The 19,786-nt window shown below is 31.5% G+C and overlaps 3 protein-coding genes and 1 long non-coding RNA gene across 7 annotated transcripts; 3 read left to right on the top strand and 1 right to left on the bottom strand.

Annotated features, from left to right (window-relative positions):
* Positions 1-937: 937 nt before the first annotated feature.
* Positions 938-2,265, top strand: LOC106381364 (peptidyl-prolyl cis-trans isomerase CYP26-2, chloroplastic). The gene is made up of 3 exons (XM_013821269.3): positions 938-1,280; positions 1,343-1,917; positions 2,001-2,265. Exons 1-3 carry the CDS (start codon positions 1,011-1,013, stop codon positions 2,116-2,118), a joined length of 963 nt encoding a protein of 320 aa, XP_013676723.1. The 5' UTR covers positions 938-1,010; the 3' UTR covers positions 2,119-2,265.
* A 394-nt stretch (positions 2,266-2,659) lies between these two features.
* LOC106381363 (60S ribosomal protein L6-3) lies at positions 2,660-4,324 on the top strand. Its single transcript, XM_013821268.3, has 4 exons — positions 2,660-3,077; positions 3,366-3,472; positions 3,725-3,906; positions 3,986-4,324. Exons 1-4 carry the CDS (start codon positions 2,728-2,730, stop codon positions 4,139-4,141), a joined length of 795 nt encoding a protein of 264 aa, XP_013676722.2. The 5' UTR covers positions 2,660-2,727; the 3' UTR covers positions 4,142-4,324.
* A 1,668-nt stretch (positions 4,325-5,992) lies between these two features.
* Positions 5,993-8,961, top strand: LOC106381362 (protein STRICTOSIDINE SYNTHASE-LIKE 12-like). Its single transcript, XM_013821267.3, has 3 exons — positions 5,993-6,285; positions 6,948-7,217; positions 8,323-8,961. Exons 1-3 carry the CDS (start codon positions 6,050-6,052, stop codon positions 8,798-8,800), a joined length of 984 nt encoding a protein of 327 aa, XP_013676721.1. The 5' UTR covers positions 5,993-6,049; the 3' UTR covers positions 8,801-8,961.
* A 6,702-nt stretch (positions 8,962-15,663) lies between these two features.
* Positions 15,664-17,944, bottom strand: LOC106379468. Of its 4 annotated transcripts, none has more exons than XR_007323645.1 (4): positions 17,078-17,944; positions 16,592-16,861; positions 16,244-16,463; positions 15,664-16,079 (listed from the first exon to the last, which is right to left on the bottom strand). It is a non-coding gene; the product is annotated as an uncharacterized LOC106379468 (long non-coding RNA). The 4 variants fall into 4 exon arrangements; XR_002658528.2 differs by having other exon boundaries at positions 16,592-16,729; positions 17,078-17,932; XR_001276058.3 differs by having other exon boundaries at positions 15,664-16,066; positions 17,078-17,930.
* Positions 17,945-19,786: the final 1,842 nt, after the last annotated feature.

Raw genomic sequence — 19,786 nt, 5'->3', positions numbered from 1 at the left:
CTTTCCAGACAAATAAATATCCACTAGTCCCAAATGTTAGCAAAAATAAATAAATATCAACTAGTTGTGCTGTTAAAAATAAATCAACTAATTGTGCTCAAATTTTGGCCAAAGTCATAGCTCACCACGGCCTCATGTCTCACGAATCGTGGAAAAATGAAACTTACCTCGAGATACGCAGAACAAAAAAGCCAAACTAGTACGTGTACTAAAAGTTCCTTGTCACAATAAAATCAACTGTAAAAGATGGAGTGCGAGAGACTTTTCTATACTGACCGAATTGAGAATCAAAACAATTATATTTTTAAAAAATCATTACACGACTGACAAAATAAGAAATACAAAACGGCTTAAGAAAATAGTTGGCGGTCTGGACTGGTTATACAAATCTTGAAAATTCGAGGAAAGTGGTAAATCTACTTATAAAGTCTACTTCGTTGCAATTTTTAAGAAACTACTAACCTACAACTTGGTCTTAAAAACACTGGACCTGGACAAGTACGTATAATTATAACGATATCCATGGGATGAAAACAATAAGGAAATCATAAAATATCGTTAAATCAGTTTCTGCTTTAGAAATATTTTCCACATTCTTATGTAGAGTATGGACTTAGAAAACATATAAACTTTCCTTAATGAAGAATTTTCAAGGAGTCTCTTTTGGAGGTATACAGCTCTGAAACATTTTTGTTCCAAAAGATGCATCATGCAGTGTGACGTCACAATGTCCTAAAACCACCAAAGTCTTTGACAATAAACAGTTGAGGTCTTCTTCCTCACCTGACCGGCATTGTTTGTAAAATTACATATTTGGGCTTGGGCTTAAAAAGAACTAAGGACGAGGGTGTGACTATTGTGAATTTGTGATGATGAATGAGATGATGATGTCACATATATATATGGCTCATGTTCGATTTCTTATCCAAAAAATCTTTAAACTATCTTTGTTCCTCCACCAAAGCCATTAATTAACACACACACTTCTCAAGTAAAGAAAGTGAAAGACAATGATGCTACCCAATGCAAAACTCTCGACCCCAACCTCAAAGTTTCTACCGCCGCCTATAGAGCCACAGCAGCACAGCCGGAGAACCGCCGCAGGAGCCTCTCCGTCGCTGGAACTGAGCTGTAAATTATCACGCAGGAATCTAAGTAAATCCTCGTTGCTTCTACTCCTCGGCACTCAGACTACTCTGACGCCATTGCTCGATCTCTCTAAAGCACAAGCAGATACGATCTCTCAAGTAACTGATAACCCGACAAGTTGTGGAGACAGAGTAAGTAAATCTTGATTTCAGTTTTATGTCTGAATGTTTAGATAATGTCTTAAATTTGTAAGGTTTCGACAAAGAAAGCGTTCCTCGACGTATCTATCGGCGGAGAACCAGTTGGACGTATCGTCATCGGTTTATACGGCGACGATGTGCCGGCGGGAACGGCAAGATTCAGTAGCATTGTGAGCGGGAAAGCAGGAATCAGTTACCGGAGAAAAGAGTTCGTGAAGATAATGCCAGGCTACGTCCAGCACGGCGGGATCAGATCGTACGGCGCCGACGCAGAGCGAGCCACCGCAGCAGCTGGGAGTCTGCAGAACCTAGTGGAAGAATGGGAGAGAGGGAGGAGAGGAGAGAGGTGCAAAGAGGTTAAGGCGGGAAGCGTGGGGATCGTGGTGAGGGATCCGTCGAAGCCGCCGCCGAAGACGAAGCTGGTGGCGACTAACGGGAAGCTGGAGGTGCAGGAGGAGGAGATAGCGGTGGGGCCTAACGGAACGGAGTTTGTTATAACGGCGGTGGATTCGCCGGAGCTGGAGGAGTCGGTGTTGGTGATTGGGGAAGTGTTGGAAGGGATGCGAGTTGTGGAGAAGATGAGGGAAGTTAAGACAGTGAGGGACAACACGAGTTCTCCTTACTTCAAGTAAGGATTGGACACTTACCGTTGGGTTTAAAACTTTTTTGTTTTATTTGAGATTAATGGTTGGTTGTTGTGGTGTCAAACAGGGTGGCTAAGGTGATCGGAGATAAGAGAGCCGTGGTAGCGGAAAGAGGGTTTAATCGGCCATATACAAAGGTTCAAGTCACCAATTGTGGTTTCATTGAGTCACAAGACTCACAGTAGTCTCAAAGCCTTGGTCAAATCCTTCTTTACTGTGAACTTTTTTGTGGTACGGTGGAAATATTTTTCTCTTTTGGAGCTTAAGATGTATGTTTTGGAAATGTTGATTTGGTATTATCTTATATTGATTAGCTTCATAGTTTACCTCAATGAGAAAAGCTATGGAATTAGCTTGTCATTGCTATTTTTTCATATATAACATGGATGTAACATAATCACTGGGTTTTAATTGTCAGCAATATGAAAAAATAATATAAAACATTCAGCTAACCACTAGTCTATATAATCTAGTCATTTTAACGTTGTTAGCTTACAATAGTTATTATTGTTATATGATCGCATTGGAGTTTGGAGATTTTGTTTGTTAATGAACATTTTATCAATTTAACATCTAAAATAATTTTTTATTTATAAGCTTGTAAAATAACTGATAAATATGTGCTTAAGACAAATTTTGTCTACGAAATCAAGTTTATGTGTTTAGTAAAATTCTAAACGGTCTTTTACAAAATCAACTGAAAAGAAACATCATAATGACTAGTTCACAACTGAAGCCCAACATAACCCGAAAAGCCCAACCCACCTTAATTTAGGGTTTCCCACATACATTCAATGTCTCTCCATTTCCCTTTATATTTTCGCAGCCGGAAAATTTTTCATCTCCTTCTAAAATTTGCGCCAAGACCAGACCAACAGGAAGCAACGATGCCGGCAAAACAGAGGACGCCGAAGGTCAGCCGAAACCCTGATCTGATCAGGGGAGTTGGCAAATACTCCAGGTCGCAGATGTACCACAAGAGAGGTCTTTGGGCTATCAAGGCCAAAAACGGCGGCGTTTTCCCTCGCCACGACGCCAAGTCCAAGGTTGCTGCGGTAGCTGAGAAACCACCAAAGTTCTATCCTGCTGAAGATGTTAAGAAACCTCTCGCCAACAGGCGCAAGGCAAAGCCGACCAAGCTCAGGTACTTTTATCATACACACTGTCACGTGGTCTTAGATAGAAAGTTAGTTCGATGTAACTTTCTTTTATGTGTTAGGTTGTTTGGTTAGTGGAGTTAAATTAAAAGTCCGACATGTATTGTTTGGTCTGGTTATACTCTCATGTATGTGAAGACAAATTAATTTGATTTGATATGTATATGTAACTAGAGGATGAGATGTATATTGAATATTTATACGCTGTAATCTCTCTCAGCCTTTTCTTAGTTATGTTTCTGATTTAATCCAATCTCCTTGTGACTGTATTGCAGATCCAGCATCACCCCAGGAACAGTGCTGATCATCCTTGCTGGTAGGTTCAAGGGCAAGAGAGTTGTCTTCTTGAAGCAGCTTCCCTCTGGTTTGCTTCTTGTGTCCGGTGAGTTTTTTCTGATTTCTCGTAATCTTTGTCAGTTTCCTGTATCCATAGGTCCGAATCTTGAATTTAAGAGACCATAACATTTTAAAATAAGCTTTAATATTTTTATATATATAAAAAACTTATGTATATTAATTTTAAATAAATTTGGGAGTTAAACCTTATGTTTCATTAGGCTTTGCTTAGGATCGAAACGGCAATTCGCTACTTCTTGTCATCTAACTTGTTCCTGTTTTGAAATTGACCCTTCAGGACCGTTCAAGATCAATGGTGTGCCTCTGAGACGTGTTAACCAGTCTTACGTGATCGGAACGTCCACAAAGGTTGATGTTTCTGGTGTTAGCCTTGAGAAATTCGATGATAAGTATTTTGGAAAGGTGGCTGAGAAGAAGAACAAGAAGGGAGAAGGCGAGTTCTTCGAAGCAGAGAAAGAGGTAATCATCTTCTTTGGGATATATATCTCTATACCAGCTACTTTGATGAATATATAATATGACACATCTTCCTTCGCAGGAGAAAAAGGCGTTCCCACAAGGGAAGAAAGATGACCAGAAAGCTGTGGACGGAGCATTGATCAAAGCCATTGAGTCAGTTCCTGAGTTGAAGACTTACCTTGGCGCAAGGTTTTCACTGAAACAAGGCATGAAGCCACATGAGCTTGTTTTCTAGATTTCAATATAAACTTTTATGTGTGTGTTTAGAGTATTGTTTACTCTCAACGTTTGTTTTTGTTCTTGTCCACTTACTAGAATTTTGGCTTATACATTCTATATTTTATGTTTTCACATTTGGTATAAACAATCGATCTTAATGTGAACTTTGAAGCAATATATTTCAATAGATAGTAGTACTCTTGTTATGTTGAAAAACTAACTTGGATGAGAGCATAGCTTTTTCCACTTGAGTCTTTTGTTGTAATGTGATTGATACTAATATACACTTGTCGACCATTGTCTTTTTGATGCATAGCTCGGAGTTTTTGACAATCTTGTGGCCGTAAACGAGTCGTGAGCGAGTTCTACTCTCCTTTTACCCCAATTTGTTTGTTTATCTTTTAGCTTCAAAAGGATAAAAGCTGACCATAGTAGCAACTAGCACGTAATGGCCTATTGGGGAAAACATTTGAGTCACATGTAAGTTGTGTTTCGTGTTCAACTTTGATTTGGGTGTAATCAAAATTCAAAACATTCGCAATCTACAGACAGCCCCATAACTAATGACTTAATTATTACATATTACTTTTTCTATATATATTTCTTAGGTAAGCTATTTAAATTTAATGTTTTTTAAGTGATATCAATATTCCATGATTCAAAGAGTTTGTTGATTTAATGTCATAAGTTAAACAATTGACTTTGGACACACAAAACAAAACAAAACAATGGGCTGGCTATATAGTATTCGTATATTTCTTAAATTCTAAAATCTTGTTGAAGTCTAACCGGCTACCTATCGAAATTCAAAATTGTCTATGAGAAAAGTGAGAACACAAACACATAATTAAATTGGGAATTGTGTCATTATCTGCAAATAGAAATATTCGAATTGTTGGTATCACAATCAACATTAAGGTTAATATAATAAAAAGGCTATAGAAGAAATTGAAAAGTATGAAAAATGTTTCTTAGTTGAGTACCTTTAAAAATATTTAAGAACTTCCATATACTGTATATGTGTTAATTTCTTAATTGGTTCAATTATACTTAAAAGTTAACAATAAAATTATATCAATATTATGTATATTTTAAGATTTTGAACTGATAATAATGCTTTAAGCTGACAATAACTAAAAACGATTATGATAAACTGGTTCTAAATTGTCAGCCAACCAGGCCACCATGTTTTAGAAAAATCTACAAGAACAAAAAGTGGCTACCAAATCTTAGGTGGCCAATTTATTTTAGCTCTCTCTAATTTGATAGCAACCAATATTTATCATTATCGTTATATATTTTTTGCAAAACAAATTAATTCTTTTGTGCACCCAACAAAATTTTATACTCCACAATAATTATTTTCGGTCTATAAGTTACACGTTACAACGGAGCACATAGCGATCCAGATCTATTAGCCGGTATAATAAAATAACGAAACTGGCAATTTCAAAAATTCAAATCATTTGCTAGGAAATCGATATCGTGTGTTTGTCTCGAACAACAGTTGTAAGTGTAAACGCACACAGTAGAATGTAGAATAAATATCACTAATTATGATTACATAAAGCCCTAACAAAAATTTACCAAACAATCTAGAACATGCTTTGAAAAAAATGAATACACGACGTCATCATAAATACAACTACTATTGTGAATATTTTACCATAATACGCAGTAATGTACTTGGATTTTACAACTATTTGAATTTTTCACACTTCTGGAAAATCTGAGAAGGAAATATGTGTCTCCATTTTTTTTTGGTCAAACGTGTGTGTCCAATTTATATAGGAATATATAGAATAGATAAATAAATATTATATATAATTTAAAAGAAAATAAAACCTATAAATAGTCTTACATACATATTACATAGCCTCATGTAATAATAATAGAGAAACAGAACAAAAACTAAAGAAACGATATGATGTCATTTTTCTCCATAATTTCTCTCCTGCTTCTTCTTTTCTCTTTGTCGTCGGTGGTTATCTCGGATGGCGAGTCTTTTCAGAAACTTCCGGTGCCGGAAAATAGGTCAGGTCCTGAAGCTTTCGCCTTTGACTCCACCGGAAAAGGATTCTACACCGGAGTCTCTGGTGGAAAAATACTGAAGTATACTCCTGAGACGGGTTATGTCGATTTTGCACAGATCACAGAATCGTAAGTTTTTTCTTTTGATGTCAAATATCATATTTTCATAGTAATTTAATCACAATATATGCTTCTTCTTGGTTTGGTTGAAATTAGAATCTAAGGTCATTAACATAACCCATTTCTTTGTGATTAATATCTAGTGAATCGTTATCATTTCCTTATTTTACTGCAAATTTTGGAAACCACTTTGGTATTACGAATGATTAGAGGTGTTAATTCATTACTTTAATTTTTTTCAAAAAGATGATCATAATTAAATTTGAATCCTTGTTTTGGAATATTTGGTTTAGACCATGATCAAGTATATGTGGAAAACGTAGACTTCACTAAATGATGACAACTTCACATGCATATAATAGTCTTGCTACATGTGTTGCGTATTTCACAAAAATGGGGGTAATGAAACAATGTTTATTTATTTTATCAACCGGTAAAATTTGATGAACGATTAAGAACTTTACAAGTAGGGGATGAGTGGACGAGATGCAACCATAAAGTTCCTCTCCCTCGTGCTTATCGACGACCGGCGCACATGCCTTTTCCTGAAACAAGTCAAAACCAAAAGTCTAAACATACACACACAAACAAAACTAGAGATATGTTACGTAGTACTAACGCAATTTATATATTTTAATTTCTTTGTTTTCGATTGTTATTTACTTATTCAGGAACTCTTCATGGTGCGATGGTGTAGTCGGGACGGCTTTAGCCGGAAGATGCGGTCGACCGGCGGGGATAGCCTTCAATGAAAAAACAGGTGAGCTCTACGTCGCCGATGCACCGTTGGGTCTTCACGTTGTGTCTCCCGCCGGTGGCTTGGCCGTAAAAATCGCCGACAGTGTTGATGGAAAGCCCTTTAAATTTCTCGACGGTCTTGACGTTGATCCAACTACTGGTGTCGTGTACTTCACTTCCTTCAGCTCACGCTATACCCCAATGTATTTTTCTTCTCTCTTCCTCCTAATTATATTTACAAAAAGTGTCTATGGCAAATATATTTTTAACATAATTTTAAGGAAACAAATGATATATCTTTGACTTTGTGACATGTTTAATAATTTCAAAAGAAAAAAATAGCATAAGGAGTAATTCATATATGAAACTTTTTACAAATGGTGTTTTGACAATTAATAGTTTTAATAATTAAGATTTAATCACAATTTGTGTATCTTCCATTATTTTCGTTAATTTTATATGATTAAAATCAATTAAACAATCAAATTAATTATAAATTAAAATATAGATTTTTTCTAATATATGTTATATTTTGATTTTTTTTAGAAAGACTATTAATTATTAAAATTGTTAAAAGTCTTATGCTAAAATTTTTATGATCAATGATTTGATATTTTTATTATAACAAGATACACATAATCTTACAATCTTATGAGTTAAAAGTCTTATTTAATATACATTTAAAATAATATATATATATATATATATATATAAATACATAAATATTTTAATTTCAAAATTTGCAATAAATTTTCAAGAACATTTATAAATTTGAAACTTATTAAATATATCACATTGAAAATTTTGTTATCAGTGATTTAAAAAATTTGTTTTAAAAAATATGGATGTTCATAAAACTATACAATTATAAAGTCTCGTTTAATAGATAGCCATATTAAAATATAATATATATATTTGTTAATATAATTTAAATTTAATTATATGCAAAACATACAAATTTAATTGTTTAGATTTATTTACGATATGATGGTAAATAAAAAAAGTAATTTATTTGATTTATGTGTTTGCACCAGTGTATATTTATTATTTGTTATTAAAAAGTGTAAAATAAGTAATAATATATAAAGTAATCAATGTTTATATCGGAAAAGGTGCAGATAAGTGGTTATTATTCAGCATTGTATATATTTGTTAACTATTACTAAAATTAAAAAAATGTATAGTAGAACACTTAATGTTTATAATCACCAAATATCATTATTTTAATGAATTCATCCTGCACAGGGTACGGATTATCACCTAGTCATTTGTTATTTAACATACTTATTTTTCTGGTTATGTATGTAGTCAAGTGTTGATTGCATTGGGATTAAAGGACGCGACCGGAAAACTCTTCAAGTACGATCCATCAACAAAGGTCGTGACCGTATTAATGGAAGGTTTAAGTGGCTCAGCTGGTTGTGCCGTGAGCTCGGATGGTTCGTTCGTGCTTGTCAGTCAGTTCACAAAGAGTAACATCAAGAGGTATTGGATCAAGGGACCTAAAGCTGGTTCATCTGAAGACTTCACAAACTCGGTCTCAAACCCTGACAATATCAAGAGGATTGGTTCTACAGGAAACTTTTGGATCGCTTCGGTTGTGAACAAGATCGTTGTGCCGACAAACCCATCAGCGGTCAAAGTGAACTCCAATGGTGAAGTGCTTCAAACAATTCCTCTAAAAGATCAATTTGGGGACACTTTGCTTAGCGAAGTTAACGAGTTCGATGGTAGTTTATACATCGGGACTCTCACTGGCCCTTTTGCTGGAGTTCTTAAGCTTTAAATTTGTTTAAAAGTATGGTTAGATCTCTGATTTGAAGGCCGCCGGTGTTTACCATATATGTAAAGTTTATTTTTTTATTGAATGTCAAAGGTCACAACCATATATCATGGTCTGTTTGTCTTTATATAAAAAATAAAATGTTTTTAACTCTTTTAACCAAATAGTATTGTTTTGTAAATAATTAAGAACAAATTAGATCGGTCATGTTTTACTGAATTATTATAGTTTGCAAAGATGCTTGTTTTTTTCTTCAAAGATAAAATATGAATTATAAACACAACGAACTAATTCGAATTTGATAAATTATAAAGAGAAAAAGACTAGGATAGCACCAAACCAAGTTTTTGTTCCCAAAGTAGCACTCAAGGCTCAAATTCACAAAAATAGGTTTCATTAAAGAGGTAAATATACACTTATACCCCTTGGGTTAATTAATCCAAACCTTAGGGTTTAGAGTTAAGGGGATGGGGTTTTGGAATTAGGGTTTAAAATTTTATAAAAAATAAATACTAAAATAAAAATAAAAAATTTTTAAAACAGTTTCAAAAAGTATTTTTAAATTATAAAAAGAAAATTTGAAAAAAAAAAAAAATTTCGAAAAAAAAATTTCAAAAAAAAATTATAAAAATTCAGAATCTGAAAAATATAATCTGAAACTATAAAAAAAATTTCTTTTTTTCATTTTTTTTATTTTTATTTTATTTATTTTTATTTATTTTTGTTTGTTTATTTAATTTTAAACCAAGGGTATTAGGGATATTTTATCCTTTAATGAATGTCATTTTTGTGACTTTCTCCTTCTAGTGCTATTTTTGTGACATAAACTTCAAAATGTGCTATTATTGACAATTGCCCAATTATAAATAACATATATATTTATGGACCACTTTTTTTGGGAGAATCTTCCGCAAAGTTTTCGGTATATAGTTATCGATTTCATGGACATTTTAAAATTGGCATAAACGAAATCTTTACTTTTAAACTGAGGCACATGTATCAATTATACAGAGGGTGGCCTAAAATACAAAGATAGAGATCACGACTTTACCATCTATGCAGATGGGATTGTACGGATGGGTCATGGACAATTTCTCAGGATAAAATTGATATAGTATGTTAGAAGGTTTTGATAGATTGATAGGGACAAGCAACACTAGGGCTAGTCTATCATCTCTTCACTCATAAGTAGAAACGCTTATCTGGACAATAGAATATATGAAGAATTTACATCAGTTTCATGTCATATTTGCAACATATTATTTTCAATTGGCGAAGATGATTTAGGAACCAGAAGAATGATGAGCTTTTGCAAGTTATTTGGAAGATATCAAGATTCCTTGAAATGAAGTTTTCATAACTCAGAGATCATTCATGTATTACGAACATCAAATTCAAATCTTACACGTAGTGTCAAGAAACAACCGTCATTTATTTTCACATGGATCGGAGTTACCCATATAGTTTACAGAGTCTTCATGAGTATGTAAATATTGGTGACAAAAAAATAACATATACATTAACATTATTAGTTTGTAATTAAGAAGTAAATTGAGTATTCACAAAATCATAGCTTATAAATTTTGTCCAGTCAGGCTCTTAAGCTTTCCGATTTTAACTATACACTAGAGGGTTTGTCCGGGGTACGCCCGGATTTTTTCTATAATATTATTAAATTGAATTAAACTTGCGTATTTTTATTGTAAGATATTAATTTCTAATGAAATTTTATTGTAACTCTTTTTATATGTAAAGAGTAGTGCATCTCATTTTAAAAGAATGGTTATGGTTGATGTTAGTGAATTCAACTGTTGTTATATTATTTTGGTAAATGATGCTATGTGCGGTTTGTATATGGGGAATTGCCAAAAATAGCACTTTTGAGATACCACTTTTCATTTCTACCTTAATCAATTTTACCATTAAAATTTTAATTGGCAAAGTACCTTTGTACCCCTAACTAATTAAACCTAAGACTAACTCTTCTCTCCTACATCTCACGATAATTAAATCTCATCATCTCAGATTCAAATCGGCGACGGATTCCGGCGGTGACGAGTTCTCCGGCGAGATTGGACGACTCTGCAGAGTTGTCCGGCGAGATCCGACGAAGCTACGGCAAGATTCGACGAAGCTACGAAGAGATCTGATGAAGCTACGGCGAGATCGTACGAAGCTGCGGCGAGATCCGACGAAGCTACCGCGATCTCTTTCAGGACGCTAAGAAACTCTAACAAAGGTCAAAGGATAATAGATGTTGATTTTCGTCTCTTTCTGTAATTGTAGTTTTTGTTTCTCAAAATCGATATGTTTCTGCGAAGGAAGAGGGAGTTTTTCTCGTAAAGTTTTCAAATCTCAAGGTTATAAAATCTTATAAATATTTATCAGTGAAGAACGTAGTGCTTATGTATTATTGGTTTTGATATGTTTTTGTTGATCTTTCTTGTTTTGAGACTTTTTTTGTGTTGAATATTTTCAATTCCTTCCTTGATCCCTATATTTCTTATAATCAGGTTATGATTATTGAACCAATGACGCTCCAGTAACCATATCCAATTGCTCCGACCAAATCTCGCTCCGGTGAACACCAACAAGCTCCGGTGAACACGATCGACAAACTTAAAGATAGTTTGTGTCAGTGGATTTGATTTCCGAGTTCAATTGAGTAAATAAGTTCAATTAAATCTATGTAAAACCCCAAATCTAATTGACGTGTTTGAACTTTGAAGTGCACATTTCTTAGTTAAATTACAGTGAATCTTGTTTTTGGAAGTGAGTGCTTATGCGTAGGAATAATATGTGATTGGGTTGTGTCCAGAATTTGAAGATCGACGAGGTTGGTGAGCTGTTTGAAGAAGTAAGAGGGACTCAGAATAAGAACGTGGTTTGTGAGATCAAAGAATTGCAGATTTATAAAGCTTTATAAAAGTTGCAGAGTTGGCTTCTTAACACCATCTTCTCTCTCATCTTCTTCAGACATCTCTTATACTAAAACAATCGTATATCTCTCCTAAGACTTGCAAAGTTGAAGAGGTTAGTTGGACATCTAAGTGAGTTTGGCTGCAATCGTTTTTTTTTTTACAAAAGAGAAGTGTGATGTGGAGAAACCTTGATGTTCTCAGATTATGTTTGAAATGACAATTTTTTGTTGAGAACAAAGAATTATCTCTAATGTTCAGATGAGAGCCTTATATAGTCCTTTCAACTCATAGTCTTGCTCTTTCCATGAAATGGCCTATTATTCTGTGGCTAAGTAATTGAGACTACTCATTTTTACTACATTTTGTTTCTTGTAATAGAAATCAAGCTTGGTTAGGTTGACGTTGAATGGTCTAGATTTTGTGCCAATATTCATGTGACCAAATGGGTTACATGAAGGGAAACTTGTACGGAAGAGAGAACAAGAAGAGAAATAACACATTGTATCCAAAATTCAAGTAAAGAAACATGTCGTTCTAATGTTTTTAGTGTCTAAATTATGAAGGTAAGTAAGGATTCCATATCAAATGATTAAAATACAGACAAAAGATATACTTTATAAAGCCATGAACAAACAAATTGTTTACATACCCTCTATAAAAAGTTTATAGATTCTTTATAAATAATTTATATACCGTTATAAATGGTTTATAAAATTTATGTATTGTTTTTATAAACATTTATAAATGATTTATAAACAGTTATTTATTTTTTTACATATAAATCTTTATAAACTATTTTACATACTCTTATAAATTGTTTTATAGGCCTTTATAAATGGTTTATAGACTCTTACAAAAAAATTGTAAACCTTTTTAAAAGGTTTATAAAATTCAGAATTTGTTTTTAGTAAATTTTATAAATGATTTATAAACTATTATTAATTATTTATATATCCTTATAAACCATTATAAACAATTTTTCAAACTCTTATAAATTGTTTTTATTAGTCCTTATAAATTACTGTAGACTTTTATAAATGATTTAAGAGACTTTCTAATTGGTTCCTAAACCTATAAACCTTATAAATTGAATACATAACCCATATTAATTGTTTATAAACTTTCATAACGTTTTTATAAACAATTATAAATGGTTTATAGACTTTATTAATTGTTTTATAAACCTTTATAAATGGTTTTGAGACTCTTACAAATAATATATAAACCTTTATAAATAGCTTATAAACTTTACAAACTGTTATATATATATATTTTTATAAATTATTTATAAACTTTTATTTGCTCTTAAGCTTTATTTTCTTCATTTTTATCTTCTTTCATGTGTTATTCCCTACATCATATGCTGCAAAAAGTAAAGCCACAAATCCTCGTTTCCATTAGCTTTTCTTCATTTTATATCCTTGTTGGACTAATTGCACAACACTGTAAAAATCCATGTCATCAAGATCAGGATGTGTTGGGGTCACCAAATGTTTGTATTCCTCAGAGAATCCAAATAATGTATTAACCACAAGATGTAACAAAGAATATACAACGTATTATAAGTCTCTCTAATTTATAAACCCCTATAAAACTACATTTATAATCGTTTATAAAACACTTAACATTATTGACCAAGACACCGATTGGATAATCACTTTTGGATTGTCTAGTGGTTCTGTTCCAGCTTCGTAAATCCTTGGAGGCAATCATGAAGATGTGCAAGATTCATTGCTATCTAACTGCAAGACGAAATAAAAAGATGATGTTAACTTTTAATCGTGGTCTAAAGATACCTTATCCAAGCATAATGTTCATGTATTTCGGTAACAGTCTTACAAATAACACAGCACAAGACTTCTCGAGTTCACACGTTTATATGTTGTTCTATAGATATATATGATGAATTCTTGTTTAAGAACTTCTTTTATAAAACCTTGTAAATCGTTGAGCTGTATTATCAACAATATCCTAAAATACAGATTTATAAGGGGTTATAATTCCTTAATATGCAGTGTACTATCGGAAAATCTCTCTCTTAGCCGAAACTATTCAGATGACAAGTCCAAATCAACCGTATTCTATTTTGGATAAACAGAAGGAAGAAAACCCTAAAATTACTTGAAACCCAGATTTATAAAGGATTTTAAGTTATCAAAAAAACTCAATGTTCACTATCGAAACTGTTTCTCTTAAATCGACATGTTCAAATGAGAAGTCTAAAGCAAAAATGATATGAACTTAATAAAAGGATGATATGAACTTCTAATCATGGCTTAAAGATACCTTATCCAAGCATACTGTTTGCGTATTTCGACAACAATCTTACAAATAATATTGGATAACACAACACAAGACTTCTTTAGTTCACACATTTATATGTTGTCCTATAGACATATGCGATGAACTCTTGTTAAAAAACTTCTTTTATAAAATCTTATAAATCGTTAAGTTGTATTATCAACAATATCCTAAAATCCAGATTTATAAAGGGTTATAATTCCTTAATATACAGTATTCACTATCGAAAAATCTCTCTTTTAGCAGGGACCATTCAAATGACAAGTCCAAATTAATCGTATTTTATTTTTGGATAACAAAAAGGAGAAACCCCTAAAATTACTTGAAACCCAGATTTATAAAGGGTTTTAAGTTGTCAAAACTCAATATTGTTCACTATGGAAATTGTTTCTCTTGGATCGACATGTTCAAATGAGAAGTCTAAAGCAAACTTGTTTGATTTTTTGGTAAGAGAAAGAACAAAATCAAATATTTACTCGAAACAAACAAAAGAATATAAGAATTAGAGACATACGAGTTGTGAATCTTGAACATGAATCAACATTTAAAGGCTTTGAATAGCGATTCTCTGTAATCCGCTTTCGTCGCCGGTTGCGTGAGAGAGAGAGAGAGAGAGATGGCAGATCTCGACGGAGACGGCGGATCTCAACAGAGACGGCGGATCTCGACGGTAAGTCCGAGAGAAGATGAATCTCGAAAAGAGAGAGGAAAAGTCGATGATTGAGAAGAAGATAAGGTAAGGGTACTATTGTCTTTTGTTCATTAAAGAAAGTGGTATTTATGAAAATGTCCCTAAATTGGTGGTAAAGTTGAATAGTGGTATCAAACAAAGTGTAAAAGTAAAATTTTCCCTTTGTATATCTGAATTTTTAATTTTTATCTTATTACTATATAAAATATTTTGTATGAACTTGAATTTATTTTGCATATTTCTTTTTTTTTTGAATTTTAAGCAGTTTTAACTGAATAGTTCATTTACTATTTGATTTGTTTCTTCCAATAAATTTAGAAGATAATTTGCTATTTCTTATATTATACCACATATTTTTCGATATTATAAAATATGTTTACAACTTATGAAATAAAAATGGACTTTGATAACTAACAAAGGGGAGTAATTTAATTTGTTGTTGGTTTTTTTGTCAACGTAATTTGTTGTTATTTTTTTCTCATGTCACCTATTTTGATCTTATATATGGTATGATGTGATTTTTGTATTTTTTTTCATTTCCATTTGAAACTCTGAATTATTTATATTTTTATGAATTAGTTGAAATAATTTTAATGGTATTGTGACCACCAGTACTAATTTCACTACATTGTTTTGATTAATTTTTAAAATATATTGTATATATTTAGTTATTGTAAATATTTTTAGATTTTGGATTTACTGCTTATGACCAACATGATATCTTGAAATCTTATAATTATCCTTATTTTTCAATGACTTGTAAGCAACTATAACATCTATTATATACTCAAGCATACAAAGAAATATTTTGACTACACCACTGATCACATTCTTATAAGTATTGTTAAGTGGATTTAGGGCGAAATCACATTTTTAAACTATAACAACGTGATAAAGTTCTGTAATATTCATCACATGTGTTTCCAAGTAACATTTTCTATAATACTAAAAAGTGACACTAAAACTATTTCAGTGTATTGTAAAATAAAATTATACATAAGTTTAATAATCATTTAAATACATGTCATCTAAATAACATTTCACAACTTTGCTTATCTCTCTCACTCTAAATATGGAAAAGCATTCATAAAACAAAGTAATCTCGAGAGATGAAATAGAATCACAGATTACTAAAACGGGGTTTAACAGTCTCAAACATAAAGACATTGGGAAGAAGATTGATAGTAATATACTCCATACAACAAATATATTTGCAGGAGCTGCGGAATGAAACCAGTCGCCAAGGTTGAGATGTATGTGCAAAAGGAGCCTCCAAAAATGCATAGGTGAGATATTTCTCTCTGTATCAGTTTTCACATGTGAGCTGTTGTTTCTCTGATCATCTGACGTAATAGTCTGCACGAAACAACTGAAGAGAATGCATCAGTAGTTAATACTTTAATAAATTGCTTCAAACCATTATTGGTATGCTTACAATGGAAACTAAATCTCAGCGTAGTCATTGTGAGGAGTAATGAAAAGCATTCTTCCTGATGACAAAAATTTAGTACATGAGAATTATCAGAATCTTACATTTGTTGTGTATCACAATTTGGTCAAGAGAGCAGCCTGTCCTGGCTTTGTCACCACAAAACTATTCCATTGAATTGGCTCTCTTCATTGATTCTATCTCCCTTTGTTCCCTTGTCATCCTTTTCCAATCCAACAGCTTCTTTTAGCACACTCTTTCCTAACACAAACCCTCAGGTTTTGTGACCCTTGAGATGTATAAATTGGATGTGCAATTCCATGTCTGTATGAGAGGAGCGAACATATCAGAGTCTGACGTATCTGATACATTAATCTCAACACGGTACCTTCTTAAAAACGGATATGAGTTACTAAAATATAAGAAAAAAATATTTAATCCAAGGGACTGACTTAGAATTTTACTGCGGATGGGAATTTGAGAACACATGAATTAAGTTCTGATACTGTCAAAGAATTCAGAACTGACTGGCCATCAATATGAGGTGGTCGTAATTGCAGAAGCAGAAAAACTCCATCAGGATAAGGTCCCTGGATCAGAGTTGACCATGAACAAAAGAATAACCCGTGAGACATTCTCAGATGCAAGAGACGAAGTATCATAACTACAGCGGCATAGCAACCATCAGAAACCCCTCGAGTCCTGAATGACTTATCAGAGATCTATAATAATTAAATGAGACAACACAACAACCTGAACATTAAGATCTTAGCAAAATCAACGAAATAAACATTGAAAAAGAAGTAGCATTGTAAGACTGGAAACGAAGGCGAAAAATAATGGACTATGAATTATTTGAACCAAAACAGTATTAAAACAAAGATTCAATCTCAAAATACAACATCCATCGAATTGATAAAAGAAAATTACTCAGTTACCTTTCCATTAGCACGACCAGATCGACATCCATCAACTCTCCACCTTTCTTGACATTGCGACCTTCTGAGAACCGAAGTTGGTGCTTATAGGATTCTGGTGAGAGAGATTTAGGGTTCTACGACTAAAGGCAGACCAAATAGATGGGGCTAAGACTGCCAAACCCTCTATATATATACGCCATGCTGAGAGCTTGAAGATGAAGAAAAGAAGCATTGAAGATGAAGTAGTGGAGATTGAGGCTTGAGTGCCATTACGACTGCCGTTTCTCAGCTGAATCGAGTGGGGAGGGAATCAGTATGGCTAGGGTTGCTAGAGTGAAAGGTAAAAACAAAGTGAAGAGGAGACGTCATCTTCTTTTACGGATGAGTTTCTTGGGCTTATAATATAATGTAAATGCGAAAGCCCATATTCAGTCGAAACAAAACGTAACAAAACGCAAACAATACTCATCTATAAGATGCAGAAAAACAGGCCGAAAACAAACTAAGCCCAAAACAAAATAAATCGAAGATGACAGATGACGTGGCTGTTTGCTGCATTACTATTGGTCGTTTTTTCTATCCGACGTGGAGGGCTTCATAGGGCTTTATATTGTGCTTTTAGTATAGTTTAGATTAGATGATAACCCGCGCGCATGCACGGAATGAGTTTTTTATATTAATATTTGTTCATTAAATAGTTTTAACATTTTACAACACTACAATATTTATCGATTGTAAAATAACGAATAAAAATGTTGGTATCTTAAATGTACCACCGTTGTTGAAAAATTAACGTATTACATCGTATTTTAATTATTTATAAGACTTAATATAAAGGAAATTAAGTTTTGTGGCCGACACTAAAACCAGATAGACAACATCGATTATAAAATGATGAAAAAAAGATTAGGTTTTTCTGCTCTTGATTTATTTCTTATTTCCTTTCCATAAGTTATCATCTAATATTAAGATCTCAATTATTTTTCAGTGCAAATTTTAAAATTAACATATTTTATATTATATAAATATAATATAAATGATATTAATATATATATATATAATATGAATATTTGTTAATGAGACTTCATATTCATACGATTTATGATCATTTGTATCTTGCTTGAACAAAAAAATTTAAACCATTAATCACAAAATTTTCAATGTGGGTTTTTACCATTTTTACTAATTATAGTTGTTTTAAGAAAATCAAAATATAACATATAAGAAAAAATCAATTTTTTTTAATTATATGCTTAATGTGAATTTTTAATTTCTTTTAATAATATAACATTTAACAAAAAATAGAGAGATACATAAATTGTTATCAAATATGTATTACTAGGTGATTTCCCTGTGCTCATGCACGGGTATAAATATTTATAAAATAAATATACTATAATAATTGATTACTATTTATTTTTAATTTTAAATTAACTTATAATTTGTATGCAAAATTTATATTAATAATATTATATTACTTTCATTAGACATATGATTTTAGATATGTTATACCTAGTCGGTTTTGTTATTTTTTACAGTCGATTTAATTATATTTGGATTTATTAGATTGAATCTATTTCTCCGAATTCAACTATAATATTTTTATTTTAAATATATTAAAATTATGATTAATTTTTTTATGTGGATTTACGTGTGTTATTGTCTTAGATATGTAAATATATAAAAGGAAGTTAATGTATAACTAAAAATATATTGTGCTTAGAATGAAATATAAAATAAACTAAAGTGTCTGATTCCAAATTACATAAATTAATATAACGAGAATATTCTACATTAACATGCATATATATATAAATTTTGCAAAAGAACTAAATTATAACAGTTGGTTAATATTTTATTTTTATTTATTAATATGTTTTGAGTCATCCTCTAATTTACATTTATAACATAAATTATTATTATAAAATTATTTATTCTTATTGTAGTTAAATCTATGATTTTAGATATTGAATTTGTCGAGTCACTTATGTTGTTAGTATATTGAGTTACATATATTCTTTGAAATTTAAACTGAAGTACAATTACTTTTTATTATCATCAAATAAAATCAAATTAATTTTATTTATCGTTTAAATGGGCATGTAGTTTCATAATATTTATCAAATTATATGTTGATTTTTTTCAAAAACAAATATCAGAAAATAAAACGTTGATCAATATGAAATCATACATAAGTAACTAATACATTTTTGGTAGCTCATGAAAACATATCAATATTTACAGTAATTAAATCGTAAACTGAAATTTATTTTAAGTAATCTTTAAATGAGAATTCATATTTTCTTCGGTATTTTAATTATAGTCATATTAACTTCCACAAACATAAAAAAATAAAATTTAAAAGAAAATTTAATATTATGAAAAAAATAATATATCTACCTCGTTAAAGTATATAGTGTTATGTTATTTCATAATATTTTGTAATTATTTGATCAAAAGATATTTATTGTTATTTTTTTTTAGTATCTCATTAAAATAAGCAGTTAGAAACAATTGTGTGATTGTATTTTAAAAATCATATTATATAAGTGAAATTTAATTTATAGATTTTTTTTCTACAATTGAAAGATATTATAGTCAACTAAATATATGAAAAATAAATAAAACATTTCAATAATATTAGTTATAAACTAACTTTAGTCAATTAAACACATATCAGTTTATGTTACTTAAATTTTTTATGTAATCATGTAAGAAATTAGATAG

The sequence above is a fragment of the Brassica napus genome, chromosome A2, assembly GCF_020379485.1.
Source record: "Brassica napus cultivar Da-Ae chromosome A2, Da-Ae, whole genome shotgun sequence".
Lineage (NCBI taxonomy): Eukaryota > Viridiplantae > Streptophyta > Magnoliopsida > Brassicales > Brassicaceae > Brassica > Brassica napus.
Note: the sequence above shows the minus strand (reverse complement) of the source record. Positions and strands in the feature narration are given on the sequence as shown.